Source organism: Thalassophryne amazonica, chromosome 20 (genome assembly GCF_902500255.1).
Source record: "Thalassophryne amazonica chromosome 20, fThaAma1.1, whole genome shotgun sequence".
Taxonomy (NCBI): Eukaryota; Metazoa; Chordata; class Actinopteri; order Batrachoidiformes; family Batrachoididae; genus Thalassophryne; species Thalassophryne amazonica.
Window position 1 is genome coordinate 49315392 of NC_047122.1, and position 24426 is coordinate 49339817.

Below are 24426 nucleotides of genomic sequence, written 5' to 3' on the forward strand. Positions count from 1 at the left end.
AGCAAACGGGCGTCTCATTGCTGAGGACACTACGAACTAGATTAGGGCCAGGGGACATAACACCTGGCTGTAACAGATTCATTGTTTAATTTGGGGAAATAATGATGGATCACAGAGCTAAGTGGTGGTCAGTCAGGACTCAAAGCAGTACCATCAGGTTGGTGGATGTGGCTATAAGCAGCACCAATATGAGTACCAAAACCTGACCAGACGTCCGGGGTTTGTAAATACATCCCACTATCATTATACTACGAATTGTAGTTTTAGAATGTACCTTCTTAAATGTGTAGTAATGAACATTTTTACACCCACAGGCAGTGATCGTGTATCTGGGGGCATTGTTTCTCGGTAGCGAGTGAAGTCACCTTACATGCTAACTCACCCCAGGTGAAGTCACCCCAGTCCATGTGAAGTGAGGTGACTGATAAATTCTGCTTATTGATGGATGCATTCTGTCAAATGTCCTAAAAAAAATTCTATACTGTCATAACTTTTAATGCATTTTATTGTCCTACATTTTTTACAACTTTCCCATATAATATTATATTTTGTAGACTGACACAGATGACCCTGATGACTGTTTCACAGGGACTTCTTATCTGCCTAACATGTAACTGGAACAATTTTAGAAGAAATTTTGCTGTTTTTAAGGGAACAAATAACTTGCCAAAACTTGGATAAAACGATATTGTCTCAAAACTGGATTAAGGGAATTTATGGCGCTAGTGGTGTGTATAAACATTACTGAATGAACTTACTAGCATTTAAATATTGTGTTGCTAGAGTGGGGTGACTTCACTCAAAACACAGTGGGGTGACTTCACCTAGACTGGGGTGAGTTCACCTGAGGTGAGTTTGCATGTGGGGTGCCTTCACTAGGAACCTTGTTTCTTGTCCGCTGTGTCCTGTCTCAAATTGTTTCGATCCGATTTGGACCAAATTTTACTTGAGTGACTAAGGGTCAGAAAAGGACAAACTGATATGACTTTTCCTGAGATTAGCAAAACATGCATAGGATTAACAGAGTCATTCAGCGAGTGGGTCCACAACATTTTGGTCACTAAGGGTCATCTCCTATTACTGATTTTTAGCCTTGATTTTTGTCCAGATTCCGAAATAGAGGAAATCGGACCCCCAAAAAGTTGTAGGTTTTTGTAGTTACAATTTGTATGTAATTAGAGTTCTTACTGTTACCATTTTATATCACATATGAACAGATTATTCTGTTAAAATATCTTAATTTGAAGAGCACAACAGGCTTTTCATGGATTTCATGTTGCAACCAAGAATCAGAAAGAGGCTTCTATTCAGAGAACGGTGTAGGTCCCGATTACTGCATTTTTTTTTTAAACCCAATTGTCCACTGTCTCCAACTTTTACACAAGATTACCCCAGATCTCCACCCATTAAATCCTCTTGTTCACTTTTTTGGATCATGGTTCATCCAGATGTTAAGATTATTTTTTTAACTTGTTTAAAACTTTCTCAATTGCACACAATGTTCTACAACGCTACTTTTACCACCAATGACACCTAATTTGAAACCCTGATTGGGTATCAGTGTTTTTATTTAAATTTTTAGTTTTTCCTGAAATCGTAGACAATTGAATATCAAAAATCCGTAGTGGGAGGCAGCCTTAACTCCATAAAAACTGCATATTCAGGTCTGAGATTTTTAAATTCTGATAACTACAGTTGAGGACCCGAGAGCCTTATGTTTTGTGCCATGTTGGTACCTTTTAACACGCAGTATGAGGATGATAAAGTAAAGACAGACAGCACTGCATTTTGCCTGCATGGTGATTAAATTTATAGGCACCTGTACTACCAACCACAGAGCCCTGGTGGCCACTGTTGTATGCTGAGAAAAATTAGGGAGAAGTTAAGGTCAAAATCTAGACCCAGTGCTTACAGTATATACAGGGGATATTTGTAATATATAATTTTATAGGAGATATTTAGAGTGTCTTTTCTGTTAAAAAATACATTGCTGTGGATTTTTTTTATTTTTGCACTAATATGAAGACATCAACTTATTGGTCACATGACCTTTGATTACTTTGAAAGGTCAAACTCAAGGTCATAACTGTTTAATTCAACAGCAACTGTTTAATTTAAGTTTGGAGCCTGTATGGATTAAGCATGGTGGAAGGATTGTGTGTTAGTCAAGGATAAAGTGGTTCAATTTGAAAACTGATCAAGTGTCAAGGCCACACAAAACCACGTATTATGGTATTAGTGAACCACAAATAATGAATTTGTATGACTGCATCTCAAACACTTAAGGTTTAAGTGTTGCACTCTCTGAGTGATCTTCCTTGTCATTTCTGCAACAATCTGTACTGCTTAAAATGGTTGCTGATCTAAATATAATCTATCGACAGAAGGATTTATTATACAGGCCTGACTGTGTGAGTGGATTGTGAAATTAGACTTTGAAATCTGTTATATTTATGCAGTGAGTGTGTAAGCAAACTGTGCTGATCAGCTGTTCCACCATGAAATATGAGTAACAAATGTTATGCTGATTTTCATTGTCACTGGAAGGTTTCAGCTTTCCTTTTTACACATATTTATTTTTATTAATGGCTCACGCTTATGGATATGGACATGCTGTGTACTTTCTGCAGATCTTCTATAATGTGCCATGCAGCAGACATTTAAAGTGAAACTTTAGTTCAGAGCTCCATCACAACAGCCATCTTAGTGGCTGCAGCTCTTCACTGTGAGGAAAGTTTGAATCTGACTTTGATGCATGCAGTCAGCCTCTGCAGCTAAAGCTTTTTGACTGCAGTAGATATAAATTGATGCAAAACCTCCACAGGGAGGCAGGACTGACCCTCCCTCTTTTGGAATCGCATAAAGCACATAAACCACAACTCGTTGCAGCTCCATATATCTCTGCTCATTTGCCCTCCTGTTTTCTATATGTTTCTTGTACTGACTCCTACTCGTTCGCATGTGCAGCATTTCTGAGGAGATTATTCTGCTGCCTTTTCCCAAAATCCAAAATTCAATATCTGCCTAATTCAAGCTGTTTAGTGTGCACGGCACCAGCAGCTCATACACAGTGACAGCGTTCTTATTTTAACAAAGTGAGTCTTTAAAGTTGGACAGCAGCCCATGACACATTTGTGCGTCCTTTCATTCAAGCATGACATTTATGCATGCATTTGATGCTGCATGTCCTTCAGCCACCCAAAGACTTCTAAGAATTCAAAACTGGAGTAAAGCCACCCATTACCATCTGGTGCATGTGTGTTTGTCCTGCAGGACTTGAAGGATGAGAAGAAGAAAGCACGGATGGCAGCAGCCAGAGCTGTACTGGAGAAATGCACTATGATGCTGCTAACGGCATCCAAGGTAAACACCTGGGTCACCTCTGGGTCTGTGTGGTGGGCTGGATCCAAAGATATGAGCATGTCCCAAATGTATTCAACTTGTTAAAATCATAAACTAGACCGCCGCGCTCGTAGAGCACAAACCTCCACCAACACTAGTATTCAATTCCACAAATTTGTACCTTAGAAAAAATTTTCAGTGTCAAAGTCCTGTTAGAAGTGGCTTTTCATAAACTAAAATATAATACAATATATAGATCAAAAGGGCTTTTCAGTGTTAAAATCAAATATCTGCTAAATCCACAATACGGATCAAATGTGGATCAAACTTAGTCTCTTCCTTGAGAGTGCCAGTTTGCACCTCATTGTCACAAATAAGAGTGACTGAGGCTCTTTTGATTGAGATATAATTAAAAAATGTACATCAGATGCGCTTTTCAATATTAAATTCAAATGTCCACAAAATCCACAGTCTGGATCAGATCAAGATCAAACTTTGTCAGGCGATAGTGAGTGCCAGTCTGCATCTCGCTTTCAAATATGAGAGCAATTGAAGCATGTTTAATTAAGATATAATGTAAAATATACATTAAATGGGGGTTTCAATGTTTACAATTTTACACAGCGTTGCCCCAAGGTGCTTCACACAAAACAATTCAAAACAATTTAAAATTAATTAAAAAAACAAAAAAATAAAAGCACAATTAAAAAATTTAAAAAAACACAATAAAGGAGTAAAAATTTAAAGAATTAAAAAGGATGCTAACCATAATACTGAAAAAAGAAATGTGTCTTAAGTCTCATCTTCAATGTCTCCACAGAATCTTACTGTCTTATTGAGGCTGGGAGACTATTCCATAAGATTGGGGCACGATAGGAGAAGGCTCTTTGACCCACAGACTTTGTCTTCACACTCGGAACACATTTAATTGGCCATTTAAATGACCACAAAATCTGTAATCTGGATCAGATCCAGATCAAACTTTCTCGGTCAATAAAGGATACCATCCTACATAATGCTTTCAAATATGGAAGAAATTTTATCTTTTTTGACAGAGTTGTGAATTTGTGAATATCTGTTCAGTGGTAAAGCTAGGGATTTTTCCTGACTTTGACCCTGAAACTTTCATCAGTTCTTGCTTATCAGGACATGAATCTTCAGTAAAAAAAATTCATGACAATATATGAAGAACTGTGGGCTCCAGGCTGTTCACAAACAGACAAACAAAAAGGGGTGATAACATAACCTCCTCCAGCTTCGTTGGTGGAGGTAAAAATATTAGCAGTTGAAAAGTACGGTAAATCATGGGCTTTGACATTTTACATCAATTTTCTACCAAAGACTTGCCTCCGGCACCCGGATTGTGAGTCGGCACGGATCAATAAAGACGCTGTGTTCCACCGGATGCGTTGTGCTCTGGAGCAGGTCATTGAAATAGTCACCGAGGCACGGACCAGTGGCGAGAACAAGATTATTCCTACCAGCATCTACAACAGCATCAAGGACTTCAAGGTAGGTTCAGACACGGTGAAGTGGTCATGTTTTATGGAACAGGCTTAAGATTGCTCATGCTCATCGGCCGCATGTTGGTCTGTAAGGTCCAGCAGTGATGTTCTTCTGAGCAAAGCAAAGTCATTTTTTTTCTGTTCTGAAGCGATGAGAACAGCTCAACTGTTTCATGGGTTAGGGAAGTGCAGTTTTAACTGGTGGAGGACTAACTGGAGGACACACCTGTGCCAATGTGTCAAAAAATAGCCTTACATATTTTCTAAACGTCTAAACATATAAACTATTCATACCTGCCTGACTTTACCCTGAGTGCATATAGCCAGTTTAGTCAATCAAACAGCAGCAGTCATTAAAATTTTGCATACAGTATGTTTCTAATTTTTATATTGACATCCATGCATCATTTCCTGATAAACTAATGAAAATGTTCATTACATTAAAGAATTAGGACAAAATGTGTCAGATGCTTAATATGCGTTTTTATGCTGATGACACAGTTATTTGCTGTTTTAGATTCACCCCTGCTAAAGCTGTTGAATCTCTACAGACAGCTTTTAATATGGTCCAGCACACACTTTTGCAGCTAAAACTGGTGCTCAATGCTGAAAAGACCAAACTAATGTTGTTTGGAAACACCAAGAAGGTGCCTCAAGCTCAAGCTACCCCTACGGTATCCACTCTTGAGGGAAATGCCATTGAGGGGGTTCACACACACATACCTTGGTGTCTTGCTTGATGACTCCGTCACATTCAAGCCACATATAGACAATCTTTTGAAGAAAGTCAAATTCAAATTGAGTTTTTCTTTCACAATAAATTTTGTTTTTCTTTTGAGGTGAAAAAGCGGTTTGTCACAGCAACATTTTTATCTATTTTAGACCATGGAGATTTGTTGTATATGAATGCCTCAGCTCAATGTCTTCAAAAAATTGATGCTGTTTATCATGCTTCTCTGAGATTTTGTTACAAACTGTAAAGCCTAGACCCATCACTGTGAACTGTATTCTCGAGTGGGATGGCCTTTCTTTGTCCACCAGGAGGTTGGGACATTGGTATATTTCTATTTATAAGGCCATGCTTGGGCTGCTGCCTTCTGACATCTGTTGATTATTACTCTTTGCATTCAAATGATCATTCATTGCTCTCTCTGTTCCCGGAAAGAACTGGGAAAAAGGGCTTTTGTTTGCTTGGCTAAATCTACATGGAACATGTTGCAAAAAGACTGCAAATTAACTGTTTTTTTGTTTTTTTTTCATTGAGCACTTTTAAGTCCAGACTGAGAGAACTTGAAATTACTTCTTTAAATTGCTTCTTTTTTTCTGAATTGTATGTTATTTTAATTGTGTAAATTTAATTTTAATTGTTGTATAACTTTTGCTGCCTCTTGGCCAGGACTCCCTTGCAAAAGAGGTTTTTAATCTCAATGGGACTTTCCTGGTTAAATAAATAAATAAATAATGTAGAAAAATGCTCTATCTTGCTGAGTTTAATAAAGCAATAAAAATAAATAACGTTTCCCCCAGGGAAGCATTATTTATTTTTATTGCTTTTTATATTGCTTGCTAAGTGTAGCACATTTGCACACCACAGCGTGTGCTGTTATTTAATATCAGGACTTTTAAATTCCAAAAATAAGCAAGACGGACAAATAAAAGAGCAATGGACAACATGGATGTTATTTGATGCAGTTTGTGCGAAAGACAATGTCAGATGGACATGGTTGGCTGATCCACAGCACTGGAATCATTGCAATGAAAACATGAGTCTATTTTATTTATTTATTTATTTTTAGCAAATCTTTAAATTGGGCTTTTTGTGCATTGTTGTAATGTATGTTTATTGTTGGAGTTTATTTTGATTAGTGTGCTGATTCCTGGGAAAGCCCTATATAAATGCTTTGTATTGTTATTATTATTATTATTATTAACAGACGTGATTTTTCAGTATGTAAGTTGCATGGAGTGTATGTCACAGGACCTCCCAAACTAGTAAAAAAAACAAAACCAACTTGCAACTTATACAGAAATAGATTCTTGAATAATTTTGGTGACAATTAATTTAACAAATGGCACAATCACAAAAATATCCTTAATAATAAGTTTTAAACAAAACTCATTAAATAAAAGCAAATAATGATGTGATCCACTTGTACTTGAGGTATGAGTGTTATTTGAAGGTGAAATGTACATCACTGTTACTAATCTGTCTCTTCCTTGCTTACTGAAAAATGAAATGAAGAAAATCAGATTTTTTATTTATTTATTGAGGGGAAAAAAATAAAAGTGTGCTTGTTGCTTTTAATAACAGTATTCATAGTACCGAATGACAAATTTAAGATAACTTTGGTATGTTTTGTTTGCCTGGTAAGACTTTAAAAGAGGTATTTGTCAAGAAAGGGGGGGAGGAAGTACAGTGAAGTTGCAGTGAGATGCTGTTTGCATTATTTATGTAAACATTGGAATCCTGAGATGAGATCTAAGGCCCAGTCTATCTATATATCATAATCCTGCTCACTTAACAATAGGATCTTCAAGGAATATTGATATTAAAGCATTAAATTTGGGGATTTTTCTGTTCCTTTGCTCAGTGTTTTCTCCTTTTCCTCTCACCCATCCTTCAATCGCCTCCCAAACCACATCCTCCCTGCCTCGTGTGCAGTCCAGCGTGGAGTGCCTGCGGGAGAGTCTGTGCTCCTCGTCACCCCAGAGCGTGGGCAGTCAGCTGGAGGCGCTGGTGGAGCGGACAGAAGATTTCACCGACTCTGCGTACACCAGTCACGAACAGCGACAGGCCATCCTCGGTCTGTGCCAGCGGGCCCACCAGGACACTCAGCAGCTGGTGCACGCCTGGTCTGACACAGTACGTTGGCACAAACGGATACACAAACTCACATTAAGCCCAGAACCTCAAAACAACCTCCCACAAACAGTTAACAAAGCAAGCAGCAGCGTGCAGAACCCACTCAGAGTCAGAACCCAGCACACACTCCCTCACCGCCTCATTCACTCATTCACCTTGTCTGTTTCTTTTCACACACTGCTTTGAGAACAGCCGTGTGTAATAACCTGCCCACCGTCACCACGGCTCATTCAGCTGAGCCACAATCATCACATTGCATTCTTTGTCTCGTTACCACTCAGCAGAGACTCATCGGCCTTCAGAAATGATGGGCTTATGAAACACAAGTCACTTTATCACAGTTTCTCATAGTGAAGTGTTTCAGCACGTATCCTGAAAGGGCACGACGACTATTGCAGTGCAACGGCGCCTCGTCCAGCCCTTTGAAATTAAAGGTCACGGCTGGAAGTGAAAGGAGTAGAAGAGGAGTTTTTAAATGGTCGAGGAAGCTTCATAAAAGTAAATCTGAATGTGCAATTATTCTTAGACGTTCTGCCCCGTTCATTTTGAGGTCTTGCTTTTGTCGTCACAGCTGCAGTTAGTAGAATCTGTATATTTGACTGTGCTGCGTTTCACTCCAGCTAAATCGTTGGTCAGAGACTGATTTTGCTTAACTGTTGTACAGTATTTTTAAATGTAAAGTCTCAATGAAAAGAGAGTTTCAGAACCTTTTTAACACTGAAATTGATTCGATTCACTGTTGATAAATGAGCTAGTGGTTCCATTTTTACATTAGTAATGTGTGTAAAGACAGCTGATAAAGAAATCTTCCTTTTGCACAGTAATACATTTATTTTTATTGTGAAGACAAACCTTTGTCAACGGTCTCTTTTTTATTCCACCAGGATAGCACCAAAACAGATGAATGCATTTGAATGAGATTTTGTGGAACATTGGGGTTTGATTCACAGAAGACTTGATTTAATTCTGCGGAAGATCTGGATTTCGAACATCTAGTGTCTCGTTTATAAAAATATGTATGCAAAGCAGAAATGTGCAAACGCATTATTTTCCATATTCCTAAAGCCACACTTACACATGGTTCTCCTTTGTAAATCTCAGTCATCATGAAATTGTATGCACATGGGCTAGCCTGTTCCTCCACTCCCATCTTTAGCCATGAATGGATGTAGAGCAGTCAATTCCATATAAATCCTCTCTGTCTGATTATCAAAAGCTGCACCCGTTTCCTCACATAGCTCATAGAAAACAACACAGCGATGAAAAATAAAACAGGGGAGGAAAAAGCACAATTTTACCAAATGTGAAATGAATATGGTCATTGAGGAAATGGAGAAAAGGTTAGAGAAAATATGGGTGCACTTCATGCTCGTGTATGCATTCTTTGAAGCATGCATGTGATGCACACATTTTCCTTTATAAATTCCAGTTCATGCATGAAAGTGTGCATACATGGTTTTTGTGCATGCATCATATACTTTATAAATGAGACCCATGATCTCAGCACCATCTTATGTAGGTTAAAATAGTGCATAACTGTATCTTGATCTTAAATCTATAGTGTCATATGAGGTTGTCACAGTTCTTAAAAGGGACCCAAGAGCATGACTTAGGAAGTAAATGGAATATTAATCGTCATTAATTGGAAAGACAAGAATATCAGACTCCAAGACAAAATTCAGTCAAACAGACTGAGACAAAATCCAAAACCCAGACAGGGTCAAAAACACAATCGAGATTAGGGTACGTGAGCAGAGATTAGAACACTTTTGCATTTTGAGAGTTCAAACAACTGGACTGTTAATACTAGAGCCTGACTAATATATCGGCCGGCCGATATTATCGGCCGATATAAGCCCTTTTCAAAGTACTCACTATCGGCCGAAATTTTGCCGATACAACGCCGATAATTTCTCATAAGCAGAATAGTTACTGAAATAATGTTTGTGTCGGCAATGTAAAATGTCCTTGCACCGTTTGTCCAGTAGATGGAGCTCTGACTCCATTCAACTGATAGCTGCTTACACCCCTGCCTAAATGTGTTCATCACCGGCCCCCGTAGTTTGCCGTCACACTGCACTGATCGGCTGACAAAAGCATACAAGTAAGTTTATAAGGATGATGTTTGTAATAACTTTGCGATTACATTCACCCCACATTTCTCCCATTTCAGTTCAACTCAGTTTGATTAATTCAGTTTATGTAGTAATGTGTCAAATGTGCTTCATTGTGTCGGTCACGCTTTTTATTAAGCCCACGTTGTGTAGACCTTATTTCTAGCATGAAAAACTTTCGTTTACTGCTAAGAGGTTGAAACATTCAGATTCACTGGTCATCCGGAAGGGTTCTGGGAATTACTACCGTTCACCATTAACTCTCTAGGGCCGACGCCGTCGTATACGACGGCTGGGACCAAGGTTTACTAAACTGTAAATAACTTTTTAATGATGAGATAGAAACTTACTTTTTTTTTTGCTGAAAAGTTAACTCCACGGACTTTCGAGCCACCGTCGGCCATCTTGGTACTCCTCATAGAAGATGTGTGATGCTGTGCGCAATGTGAGTGTCCAATCGGAATTGGTTCTCCGTCACATGGTTTTCCAAAATCCAATTGTAGGGCAGATTTACCTCACGTGATATGGCAAAGATCGTTTTCATGAGTGATATGTTACTAGTTGGCCCATTTGAATAGCCCTCTAACTGCTCCAATTGCATTTTTGCATTTTTTGAACTTGAAAATTCTTCTGTTATAAAGTTAATCAATATGAGGACAAAGCTTCAGCTTTTAGCTCATACCTTTTTTTGTTAAGGGTCCAAAAAAGAACATTTTATTCATTAAAAAAAAAAATAATAATAATAATATCGGCTTATTTATCGGCTATCGGCAAATCAGCTGATTTATTGATTATTGGCATTTTTTTCATCCATATATTGTTATCGGCATCGGCCTCAAAAAATCCATATCGGTCGGGCTCTATTAAATACAGATATTAACATGCCGAGATTTCATTTCCATTTTGTCATTAAAATGTGCAATAACGTTCATCGTACTCCTGCAGAAAACATTACAGGCTTGTAATATCTTAGCGTTTTATGCTCTGCTTCCTGTTTTTTTTCTTGCTGGAGCAGCAGTCAGAACACGCCAAAGAGGTCACCGAAGACTTGGAGACGTTCATCCTGAAGACGTGCCAAAGTGTCAGCGACCTCAGACGTGAGGTGAGCACCAGTCCATCCTTTCATCCTGAGTCGATGTGCTGCTGACAGAGACAGAACTGAGTCGCCGCCATTGTGCTTCTGTCGCCGTGTTTCTGTTTTTCTTTATTCACATCACTTGTCTCACCTGCTGGCTCTCTGTCAACCAGCTTGGCTTTCATTCACTGCCTTCACTCATCTTTCTCCACCCTCCATTACTCCATCCCCTTCTAATTATGTCCCATTCAACCTCACTTCCTCCTCCTCCAGCTCCATAAAGTGGCTGCCAGCCGCGCTTCAGACTTGCTCAAAGTTCACGGGGAGCAGTTGCCGCTGCGAGCTCTCAAAGCGGCGTGTGCCGAGGGAAACCTGGAGGCTGTGGCTGAGTACTCGCGCACGCTCACGGAGCAGAAGGAGCAGCTGGTGGAGGTGGGTGGGAATAGAGTCACTGGAGCTAAGTGGCGGGGGGCAGTGAGAGGAGTGGCAGTGCCGCCACCTAGCAGAGGGGGGCACACTTACTGCATAGTGGTAATGAAGAAGTCTGCAGCCACGTCTCATAACTCTCGTAATAACACACTGTGCCCGATGACACATCAGAGCAGATGCAATAATAGTCAGGTAGCTGCTTATAACTTGCACATTACCGAAGGCGTGTGTGCAACCTGGACAGTGGTTACGGAAGAAAACACACGCAGGTTGAGATGCATGAAGGTCATCTTCAAACTAACTTTTTATATCTGCCTTTGCTAATGTTAGAACAAATCTTATATCATAGAAATAAATAAATAAACAGACGAGATGTACTTCACCATCTGAGTATTTGGAATCGGAAAAAAGCAAAATATGGAGGATAATAACTTCCAGCTTGCAGTTTATTTTAGTAACTATTTTTATGATAATGAGCTAATTATGAGGGTTGAATGAAAAGTAATGCCTCCATTTCCTTTTTCATCCCCCCGGTATGAAATGGGGGGGTGTAGCGATAAGCATGTCCGTCCCTCCGTCCATTTTTGCTTGTTAGCGCAATATCCCAAGAACCAGTCGATTACAGTGACCTTGCAGTTGATTTCAAGGTCATAGTAGATATTCAAGATATGGTCATTGCCACCCTTGTTAGCGTGATATCACAATAACGAGTTGAACAGTTTCATTCATATTTAGCATAAAAAGGGAGTACTTGGGTGATCCCTCCTCCACACCAGTTACAGTGACTTTGGGGTCAATTTCAAGGTCACAGCAAGATTTTCAACATTCTTTTTACCACCCTTGTTTGCATGTTATCTGAAGAACCATTTGACCAATTTCATTCATATTTAGCACAATGGTAAATGGACTGCATTTATATAGTGCTTTTACAGTGATGCCTCGCATTCACCCATTCACACACACACACACTCACACTCCGAGGTCAGGGTGCTGCCATGCAAGGCGTTCACTACACACCAGGAGCAACATGGGGATTATGGACCTTGCCCAAGGGCCCTCAGTGATTTTCCAGCCAGATGGGGGTTTGAATTGAGGATCCTCTCAAGCCTCTGCTTAACCACTACCCCATCACCTCCCCATGAGGGTGTACTTGGGTGATCCCCTGACATGTGTATTACTGATTTGTGGGGCCTGGGGGGGATTTGTCATCTTCTGATGACTCTTGTTTGTCAACAGTTGGCAGCACTGGCACGAATCCATTCTGTAGTTTCCCATCTACAAGCGCCAAGTTAGTTAGCGCCAAGATGTCACGGTGAAAGTTTGCTTTGTTACTGTGGTGAGTATGGAACCATGTGAAGGAAGTTTGTTACTACGTTTTAAGAAACAATCATTGAGTTCTTGACAGTAGATGGTGTTGTTCCAGTGGAAACTCATTGAAGAACGCAAGTCGTTTATGGTAATGGATGTGTTGATGTAGGCACTGTGTGGTGCGCTGGGTCTACAGATGCAAAGATGGTGAAGCTGGAACAATGGATTTGTGTGACAAACCAAGTGTTGGATGACCTCTGTCAGCAACTGATGAGTTTCACAAGAAACGAGTTGATTCGGAAGAACTGGTGCATCACTTAAAGAGAAATTGCCTTCACAATTGGAATTTCACAAGCGCGTGTGGGTCACATAATCGCTTTGCTTGATTACTGGAAGATTTGTGCTCGGCGGGTTCCCCTGATGCACGGCCTGAAATGAAAGCTCACGGGCTTGGAACTTGCCAGTAACTTCTGTTGCGTTATGATACTTAAGGTGACAATATCGTTACTGCAGATGAAACTTGGGTGCACCATTATGAACCCAAAACAAAATGTCAGTGTTTGGAATAGCGACACAAAGCCTCGCCTCAGAAAAGAAAAAAAAAATTCACATCACAATTTCCGGCTGGAAAAGTCATGTCAACAGTTTTGGGGATGCAGATGGTCTTCTCCATATTGAATTCCTGGAACATGGTGCAACAATTAGCCCATTACATGCATAGCTTTCTAAAAGCGCTTACGGAGAATTCGAAGGGAGAAAGAGAATGTTTTGCTGCAACATGACAATGCTGCTAGGCCACACACATATATTCAGCCTCAAAAACTTCAACCTAAAAAAAACATCAACCTAAAAAAAATTCAACCTCAAAAAAAAATTCAGCTTTAAAAATTCCACCTCAAAAATTCAATCTAAAAAATTCAACCTAAAAGAATTTCAACCTAAAAAAAAAAATTCAACCTCAAAAAGCAGGGAGAAGCAATCTAACCCTGTCTCAATCATCCAATGTTCAGCAATTTAACACGTCTTCTTTTGATTTGGTCTTGGTGTCACATGACCAATGGAGCAAAACATGATTGCCTGAATGTTGGATGATTGAGACAGTGATCAATTGCTTGCCCCTGCTTTTCTATTTTTTGAGGTTTTAAATTTTTTTTTGGGGGGGGGGGGGGGGGGGTTGAATTTTTGAGGCAGAAATTTTTTTTAGATTGAATTTTTGAGGTTGCATTTTCTGACGTTGAATTTTTAAAGCTGATTTTTTTTTTTTTTTTTTAGGATGATTTATTTATTTATTTAGGTTTAAGTTTTTGAGGCTGAATATTTTGATGCTAAACAAATTCATCCTTAGAAATTCAACTTCAAACTGATTTTGATGCTAAAAAATTCGAACTTAAAAATTCAAATTCAAACTATGATGGCACAGATTTACTTCCATACACACTTCTCATGTCACCATGGAAGAAGTGAGGAAGCTGAAACACATTGCCACATCCACCAGACTTGATTTCCATCTTTTCCCTAAAATGAAGGAAGACCTTCGTGTAAACAGCAGTCAGGAGCTGGTTGTGGAAACAGAAGATGGAGTTCTTCCATGATGCCTTCACTAAACTTGTTCATCTTTGGCATAAATGTATTCACTTATCTGATGACTATGTTGAAAAATGAAGGTATATAATTAAAGTACAAAGTTTAAGGAAAATTTTTGTGTTTCATTCTTTAATATATTCCCATCCAATCACAAGTAATTTTCTTGGAGGCATTACTTTTCATTCAACCCTCGTATTTGCTTAGCTCGAGATAACAGCACTTTTCTAATGATAACTTGGTTACTTCATCTCATTAACATGACATAACAAGAGGCAGATTTCTCAAGATAACAAGGTCATCATCGTGATAATGAATAATGATTGATGTTTTTATTTTTTTAACTGATGGCAAAATTGGAACAGTGTTTCAAAACACCTTGAGACCTTTTCAGTGCACGTGTTCTGAAACATTGTCTGGAGTCCCTATCAAAAGGAAGAAGTCATGTTTCTACACTAAACGGGGCTTCAGTTCATCACCAACTGTTCTGAAATGTTGAATATTCTAGTTGTGTAGTTGCCCTTGTCTGGTGGTTCAACATAATAAAACACAAGTTAATGAACTCAGATTGCCGTATTTTAGTCACAAACAATACTTAATGTAGTAAAGTTGACTTATTTATAGCTTCTTTGTGTTGTTATTGATTGTAATACCACACAGCCTGCTTTCAGAAATATTTCAACACCCCTCAGTGTCAATAACACTTATTGCCATATTCGCCCAGAGGAGAAGAATCTCTAGTTTATTGGATAGTGCAATGTTCTCTTATTTGTTCCAGCTGACATTTTTTTATTATTCCAGCAGCTTCTGTGCCTCGTGAGAGGATATTTGCCAAAGCAGAAGCACAGGAAAACATGCTTTTTCTGAGTAAACATATCTAACGTGAGACTTGACTAGCCAGTGTACACAGGCAATCTGTACAAATCTTTACAAAATCTCTCTTTATCCAAAATTATGATAAGATACACAATATAACCAACATAGTAACAAATACATGTACAGTAGTGTTCAGAATAATAGTAGTGCTATGTGACTAAAAAGATTAATCCAGGTTTTGAGTATATTTCTTATTGTTACATGGGAGGGGCCCGGCCGGGCTCAGCCTAAAAGAGCGACGTGGGCCTGCCCTCCTGTGAGTTCACCACCTGCAGAGGGGGCCATGGGGGTCGGGTGCAGAGAGGATTGGGTGGCGGTCGAGGGCGGGTGGCCCGGCGGCCCGGTTCATGCTCACAGCCCCTGGCTGTTGGGACGTGGAATGTCACCTCGCTGGGGGGGAAGGAGCCTGAGCTTGTGCGGGAGTTTGAGAGATACCGACTAGAGATAGTCGGGCTCACCTCCACGCACAGCTTGGGCTCTGGTACCCAACTCCTGGAGAGGAGCTGGACGCTTCATTTTTCTGGCATTGCCCACGGGGAGAGGCGGAGAGCTGGGGTCGCATTGCTCCCCAGCTCAGTCGCCATGTGTTGGAGTTCACTCCGGTGAACGAGAGGGTCGCGTCCCTACGCCTTCGGGTTGGGGACAGCAGTGCAGAGTATCCGACCTTCCTGGAGTCCCTGGGAGGGGTACTAGATAGCGCTCCGACTGGGGACTCCATTGTTCTCCTGGGGGATTTCAATGCCTACGTGGGCGGCGACAGTGAGACCTGGAGGGGGGTGATCGTGAAGCACGGCCTCCCCGATCTGAACCCAAGTGGTGTTCAGTTGTTGGAATTCTGTGCTAGTCACAGTTTGCCCATCACGAACACCATGTTCAAGCACAAGGGTGTCCATAAGTGCACGTGGCACCAGGACACCCTGAGTCGGAGGTCGATGATCGACTTTGTAGTCGTATCATCTGACCTTCGGCCACGTGTCTCGGACACTCGAGTGAAGAGAGGGGCAGAGCTGTCGACCGATCACCACCTGGTGGTGAGTTGGATCTGCTGGGAGGGGAGGAAGCCGGTCAGACCTGGCAGGCCCAAACGTATCGTGAGGGTCTGCTGGGGACGACTGGCGGAACCCTCTGTCAGCGAGGTCTTCAACTCCCATCTCTGGGAGAACTTCTCCCAGATCCCGGGGGAGGTTGGAGACATGGAGTCCGAACGGACCATGTTCTCCACCTCCATTGTCGATGCGGCCGCTCGTAGCTGTGGTCACAAGGTCTCTGGTGCCTGTCGCAGTGGCAATCCCTGAACCCGGTGGTGGACACCGGAAGTAAGGGATGCCGTCAAGCTGAAGAAGGAGTCCTACTTATCTTTGTTGGTAGGTGGGACCCCAGAGGCAGCTGACAGGTACTGGCAGGCCAAGCGTGCCGCAGCCCGTGCGGTCGCAGAGGCAAAACTCGGGTCTGGGAGGAGTTCGGGGAGGCCATGGAGGAGGACTATCGGTCGGCCTCGAAGAGATTCTGGCAAACCGTCCGACGCCTCAGGAGGCAGAAGCAGCTTTCCACCAGCACTGTTTACAGTGCAGGTGGGGAGCTGTTGACCCTGACTGGGGATGTTGTCGGGCGGTGAAAGGAGTACTTCGAGGATCTCCTCAATCCCATTGTCACGTCTTCCGAAGAGGAAGCAGAGACTGGGGACTCAGAGGCGGACTCATCCATTACCCAGGCCGAAGTCACTGAGGTGGTTAGAAAGCTCCTTGGTGGCAAGGCTCCTGGGGTGGATGAAATCCGTCCTGAGTACCTTAAGTCTCTGGATGTTGTGGGACTGTCTTGGCTGACACGCCTCTGCAACATCGCGTGGCGCTCGGGGACAATGCCTCTGGATTGGCAGACTGGGGTGGTGGTCCCTCTGTTTAAGAAGGGGGACCGGAGGGGGTGTTCCAACTATAGGGGGATCACACTCCTCAGCCTCCCCGGTAAGGTCTATTCCAGAGTACTGGAGAGGAGAATTCGACCGATGGTCGAACCTCGGATTCAGGAGGAGTAGTGTGGTTTTCGTCCTGGTCGCAGCACACTGGACCAGCTCTACATGCTCCATCGGGTGCTCGAGGGTTCATGGGAGTTCGCCCAACCAGTCCACATGTGTTTTGTGGATCTGGAGAAGGCTTTTGACCGTGTCCCTCGGGGCACCCTGTGGGGAGTGCTCCGGGAGTACGGGGTCCAGGGTCCTTTGCTAAGGACTATCCGGTCCCTGTATGACCGCAGCAGGAGCTTGGTTTGCATTGCCGGTAGTAAGTCAAACCTGTTTCCAGTGCACGTTGGCCTCCGCCAGGGCTGCCCTTTGTCACCGGTTCTGTTCATTATTTTTATGGACAGAATTTCTAGGCGCAGCCAGGGTGTAGAGGGGGTCTGGTTTGGGAACCACAGAATCTCGTCTCTGCTGTTTGCGGACGATGTGGTTCTGTTGGCTTCGTCAAATCAGGACCTTCAGTGTGCACAAGGGTGGTTTGCAGCCGAGTGTGAAGCATCCGGGATGAAAATCAGCACCTCCAAATCCAAGGCCATGGTTCTCGACTGGAAAAAGGTGCTTTGCCCTCTTCAGGTCGGTGGAGTGTCCTTGCCTCAAGTGTAGGAGTTTAAGTATCTCGGGGTCTTGTTCACGAGTGAGGGATGAATGGAGCGTGAGATCGATAGACGGATCGGTGCAGCATCTGCAGTGATGCAGTCGCTGTATCTGACCGTCGTGGTGAAGAGAGAGCTGAGTAGGGGGGCAAAGCTCTCGATTTACGGATCGATCTACGTTCCGATCATCACCTATGGTCATGAGATTTGGCTTATGACCAAAAGAACGAGATCGCGAGTACAAGTGGCCGAGATGAGTTTCCTCCGCAGGGTGGCTGGGCGCTCCCTTAGAGATAGGGTGAGGAGCTCGGTCACTCGGGAGGAGCTCGGAGTCGAGCCGCTGCTCCTCCACGTCGAAAGGAGTCAGTTGAGGTGGCTCGGGCATCTTTTCCGGATGCCCCCTGGACGCCTCGCTGGAGAGGTGTTCCGGGCACGTCCCATTGGGAGGAGGCCCCGGGGAAGACCCAGGACAAGCTGGAGGGACTACATCTCTCGGCTGGCTTGGGATCGCCTTGGGGTTCCCCCGGAGGAGCTGGGGGAGGTGTGTGTAGATCGGGAGGTCTGGGCGGCTTTGCTTGAGCTGCTGCCCCAGCGACCCGACTCCGGATAAAGCGGAAGAAAATGGATGGATGGATGTTACATGGGAAACAAGGTACCAGTAGATTCAGTAGATTCTCACAAATCCAACAAGACCAAGCATTCATGATATACACACTCTTAAGGCTATGAAATTGGGCTATTAGTAAAAAAAAAAAGTAGAAAAGGGGGTGTTCACAATAATAGTAGCATCTGCTGTTGACGCTACAAACTCAAAACTATTATGTTCAAACTACTTTTTTAGCACTCCTGTGAATCACTAAACTAGTAGTTCTTCACATCTGCGAGGCATTAATTTTGTTGGTTTGGAACTAAGATTTTGCTTGTTTACTAGTGTGCTTGGGGTCATTGTCTTGTTGAAACACCCATTTCAAGGGCATGTCCTCTTCAGCATAAGGCAACATGACCTCTTCAAGTATTTTGACATATCCAAACTGATCCATGATACCTGGTATGTGATATATAGGCCCAACACCATAGTAGGAGAAACATGCCCATATCATGATGCTTGCACCACCATGCTTCACTGTCTTCATTGTGAACTGTGGCTTGAATTCAGAGTTTGGGGACCCAAAAAGAACAAGTTTTATTCTCATCAGTCCACAAAATATTCCTCCATTTCTCTTTAGGCCAGCTGATGTGTTCTTTGGCAAATTGTAACCTGCACATGTCTTTTATTTAACAGAGGGACTTTGCGGGGGATTCTTGCAAATAAATTAGCTTCACACAGACGTAGTATAGAAGCTTGAATCTTCGACTGGACTGGGTTGCTTGACGCGAGGACGTTTCGCTTCAAATCGCAGAAGCTTCCTCAGCTAAAATTCTTGCTCTGGTGGTCTGACTTCTGTCTTGACTTTTGTAGAGAAGAATAATCAAGAAGTCACAAAAGCTGGAGTTTGGAGAGGCAGACTGCTATAGGCTAGTGACTAAACAATAGCTCTAATTAGCACCTATTGTGCTCTAGTTAGCACCCTCCTAATGACAGGACAGCTGTCCCTCTCCTGATGGCTCCCTTGACGACTCTGCTGATGACATGAATGACTCATTACCATGAACAAAAGACTGAAACTGCTTTGACCTGAGCAAAGTCTAAGTCTTCTGTCTAAGACTTAGACTAAGCAACCTTTACACAAAAGGCTATACCAGCACCGCAGAGAGGGCGGCAGTGGACCTCAGTCTGCAGTTCATCTCCACCTTAAAGACACTAACCACACGTTTGAGGACAAGGAAGTTAAAATATTAGCCAGAGAGAAGCAATGGTTTGAGAGAGGGGTCAAGGAGGCATTCTTTGTGAAACGTTTGAAACCCAGCCTTAACCGGGGAAGGGGTCTGAGACACGCTTTATCACCTGTTTACAATGGGGTACTCAGCGTTCAAACACGTACACGTGATGCCTCCGCGGCTGTTGCCACATTGAATGTCAAACCTGACTCGGACTCACTCAGCCTGCTCACCTCGTTTGCTGCGCTGTGACTAATTAGTCTCCAGACTTTGAGGATCCCTGGCCTTGAAAAGTTATGTTATTTTGAAAAGTTTAAATGGCAAAATAAACAAACAAACCAACAATTTCAGTTTTTTCCAATTTATTTTCATTTATATAGCACCAAATCACACCAGAGTTGCCTCAAGGTGCATCACACAAGTAAGGTCTAACCTTACGAACCGCCAGAGCAGCAGTGGTAAGGAAAAACTCCCTCTGAGGAAGAAACCTCAAGCATACAGCAAAGGGGTGACCCTCTGCTTGGGCCATGCTACAGACATAAATTCCAATCAAGTTTATTTCTCATTTAATATTATTAAGGTGTTTTTACTCACTTTTTTGTCTGTCACAATGGGGTTTTTTTTCCAACAAATACATTAACAGCAAAATGAACAGCAAACGAACAAAGGATCAGGCCACAATAACACTCACAATACTATCATTAGAAATAGAAAGAGATAGAAAAAAAATCAATTGTACAATAACAAAAGTAAAGGTTACTTTAACATGAATTCTCTTCAAAAAATTCCTTATAGAGTGTGGCAGTTTTATGATGATGATGTCATACGATGCAAATAATAGGCAGATTACATGATGACATCATTTAGCGACTTCTGGTGACTTTTAGGACAGCCAATAGCCACTTTTCTTATTGAAGAGTTGGCAACACTGCAATTGCATGGTCATACTGGGCTTCCATCGAAAAACAGTGGCTGTACTACAGCTTTATTTTAGATCCTGATCCTAAATTGATTTAGTGTATGTCCTCACACTGTCACCAACTGAAACACCAGTAAACCTCTCACTGTCAGATATTAAAGGGCAAGTTTTCTGTTTGGCTACCTTTGTTAAACAGTAACGCTGGAATCAGAATATGGAGATAAGCACCAACGCCAACACGCCTCAAGGTCTATATAGGACTTGTTTCTTCATTTTAAAACATTCTTACATTCTTAACACAATGGGACATCTACAGCTGAGCTGTAAATGAACTCAAATCATATTTTTTCTGAATCTCAGTCAAGTGTAGTATCATTGTTGATTTTATAATTATTGCATATATTGCTGGTGATGTTGTTAAATTTCTGTAGGGACTATTAACCAGGCGTGAGGTAAACAGACTGGTGCTAACTTCTGTGGCTGATGCAGGGCTGATATAAACTGATATATTAGGAAATAATACACCTATCTGGCCATATTTCTACAAATGTTTTGTACCACTAACATGAAAATGGTCATACCCTGGTTTGTTAGTGTTATTTTAAGTGTGTAGTGGATTTTATACACTGGTACTGCTGCCTTGTTGGATTACTTATGTTTTTCAAAGGTGAGTCATTCACTCAGCATTTTGATTCCTGATGATGTTTCAATATGATTGAAACTGAAAACGTGAACATATCCTTTAAAAGAGAATGTGTTTTAGAAGGTTTAATGTACTTGCAGAAAAATTATAATCACAAATCCTTCAAGTATAACATTGAGGTTGTAATATTGTAAATTCTGTTTTTCTCTCACTGCAGACATGTAGGCTGCTGTGTCACGTTTCGGGGACAGAGCCACTGGAGATTACCTGTATACATGCAGAGGAGACCTTCCATGTGGTTGGTCCACAGGTAATCTCACCAGATGTTTTCAGAAACACTTCCTTCTACACTTTAAAAAAAAAAATTAAAAATATGTAATTTTATGGATTTTTTTTTCTGTATATTTTACATTTTTTCCTGCATTTTAAAATACCTCCCAGTAAACTCAATAAAATTACAAAAACAGCTCAATGCTAAAATACCCTCGGCCATATGAGCATTGTCTTCTTTAATTGGTATCCCAGTGCGGGGTGTGTGTGTGTGTGTGTGTGTGTGTGTGTGTGTGTGTGTGTGTGTGTGTGTGTGTGTGTGTGTGTGTGTGTGTGTGTGTGTGTGTATATATATAAATTTATTATACATTTGTTATTTACATTAATTATTAAAATCCTGTTGTCTCACTTACAGTGTGTACATGTTCAATAAAGCCCCTCTTATCAATCAATCAGAAACAATATTTATGTTTATGAGCTTATGACAACAGCGAAAGTTAGCTTTGAGTTTGCTGAAGTTAGCGTGGTTGCTGACGTCCGCAAAATGTCTTGTAAATCACCCCAGACGTGTTATCAGGTTACAAAAACAGCATTTTCAGTTTTAGAAGTGTTTATTTCTCGCTAGTTTTTACATAATATATGACAAAGAAGTTATATTTACAAATAAATGAAAGTGTTTGCAGCTAGCCTGTGACTTCACCATGCTAATGTCCACGAAATGTCTTATAAATCACTTCAGAGGTGTGATTAGGTTCCAAAAACAGCCTTTTTAGTTTTAGAGGTATTTCTCGCTGGCTTTTACAGAATATATGAGAAACATGTTACATAAATACATAAATGAAGCAGTTTTATAGAGATGGTGACACTCTGCTCTGACTGGCTGTCACAACCCGCCATTCAAAACAAAAATGGAACAGAATGTGACTTATTAACCTCTTAAAATGGGTCAAGGTTAGCATCTCTGAACTTGTCCAAGGTCTGTGGCCCAAGAATGTTATCAGTGAAATTAAAGACTCTGGCAGTAATAGGACTGGACTTATGCTGAGTACAGACAGACGGATGGATGGATGGGCACAAAGTCTTCGCAATAACCGATGGCCATATTTGATGGCCTCGGGTAACAAGAGACGGTGAAGTTACACATCTAATGTGAGATACTATGAACAGCTTACAGCAGTGATAGTTATTTTCTGTTATTTTACAGTATTTTTATGGAACTTGATCAGCTGGACTATCACCCGTCCCCCCCTACACACGAATATAGATCATGCATGATGTCATTAATAATCAATATTTGTGATTCACTGTTAACTTTATTAAGTGTAGTGTTACTGTGTGTTTAATGTACATCCAAGAAACAACCAAAAACACTGGCAACATAGTTTGATTTCAGTCTGCACACATGATTTAGGTTTTTTTGTTTGTTTTTTTACAACCCCAACTCAGAAAGTGATGAGATTGCATGAAAAATGCAAATTAAAACAAAACAACAACAAAAAACTGTTTGCCACATTTACTTTGACTGCCACATGGCAGAGGGCAGCACACTTAGTGTATAGTGGTAATGTTGCCATTCCTTCTCAGACATTTTGGCATTGAGGACTCCAAGCGATGAGCAATGAAATACTTCAGATGTTATTCTGTCCCATTCTTCCTGCAAACACATCTTACGGTGTGCAAATTGACTCCCGTCCCAACTTGTTTTGGAATGATTTACAGGCATGTATTGCAGAAATGGATTTAAAAAAGTTGACAGCACATAACATGAAAAATCCTGGGTTCATACAGTCTGCAATAAAATTTTAAAAAGAAGTCAAAATAAATGTAATAAAAACTGCAAGTTTCTTTTCTTTTTTAGTATTATTATTATTTGCATTTGCCATACTGTCCCAACTTTTTCTAATTTGAGGCTCTGTAGTTTCTTTTATTTCATTATTATGCAGGAAAATGCAATTATTTGACTGTTACCTGATTATTTCACATCGATTCCACGATAAGTGCAGTATTGAGTGACGGCAGAGCAGCAGTTCTTTGTAGCTGGTGAAAGTGCCCTGAGTTTAACCGGTGGAACTCTGACGTCAGTGTGTTATTCCAGTGAATTTTTTTCAAGTAGGGGCTCGGAAATGTTCAGGTTCCAAGTTGACTGATTGCAACGTTGGCATTTTTTTGCTTTCGTATACATTAAGTTTAACATTTCACCTGTCTTACTTCATAAATGGGGGTAAAATGGGACTCAGGTGTCACAGTGGAAGACATACAGAGCGACAAGATTTAAACCGGAGAACCATTTAGCTCCATAATATATGGCATCCGTGTGGTCCAGTGACGGGGATGAAATCAGTCCTGTGTAATAATATTCTGTTTAGACACCATCACAAGGCGGAATAGACAGTTTACTGCATTTTCTCCTGTCTCGATCAGCTGAGCCTGCCATTTATCGGAATACGCTGTACACCTTATTCCCCCCCTTCCCCACCCAGTCCCAAATCTAATTATGTTTGCTCTTGAAAAGCAACCATGCCTGTAATTATCTGGCAATGTAGAATGTTCTCGTCCTGCTGCACTAATGTCAGGCCCTGCGTGACTCTGCAGTAATGATTCCGTTCCGAGGTTCAAAGGTTAGCCAATCAATACAGTCACAGTGGGGGGGGGGGGGGGGGGGGGGTGACAGCTCTCTCTTTCCTTCCAGACTAATAGAGGGGTGCCCCAGAACCCCAGAAGGTAATTGGCTATTAAATGCTATGCTGTAAGACATAACAGGGCTGGGGTTCTGCTTCCGATGCAAACAGTATGTGTTTGATTTTTATGTTTGGATGTCTGAAATCCCATTTCTCTTGCCAATGACAGTTTAAAACTCAGGCTGGGTTGCAGATTGTATCAACATTTGATTGAACATTGTATCGTAATGATGAAAAACCTGACTGTTGTGTTGTCTTTATGCATTATTTTATCATTGTCAGAAAACAGATGGTTTTAGTTGCTATGCTGATTGGCAGATTTGGAAATGACAGCATTCATTCATTCGTTTTATATTGTGGTGAAGAGGCAGCCCTTTTAACCACATTTGAACAGTGGT

General features: G+C 41.4%; 1 protein-coding gene across 2 annotated transcripts in view; it reads left to right on the forward strand.

Annotated features, from left to right (window-relative positions):
• Positions 1-24426, forward strand: part of ctnnal1 (catenin (cadherin-associated protein), alpha-like 1) — a 177983-nt gene that overhangs the window by 125002 nt on the left and 28555 nt on the right. For both annotated transcript variants that reach the window (XM_034160180.1, XM_034160181.1), the window contains 6 exons: positions 3274-3363; positions 4684-4854; positions 7510-7710; positions 10840-10926; positions 11173-11331; positions 21298-21390. In XM_034160180.1, coding sequence (XP_034016071.1) covers positions 3274-3363; positions 4684-4854; positions 7510-7710; positions 10840-10926; positions 11173-11331; positions 21298-21390 — 801 coding nt within the window. The remainder of the gene's footprint in view (positions 1-3273; positions 3364-4683; positions 4855-7509; positions 7711-10839; positions 10927-11172; positions 11332-21297; positions 21391-24426) is intronic.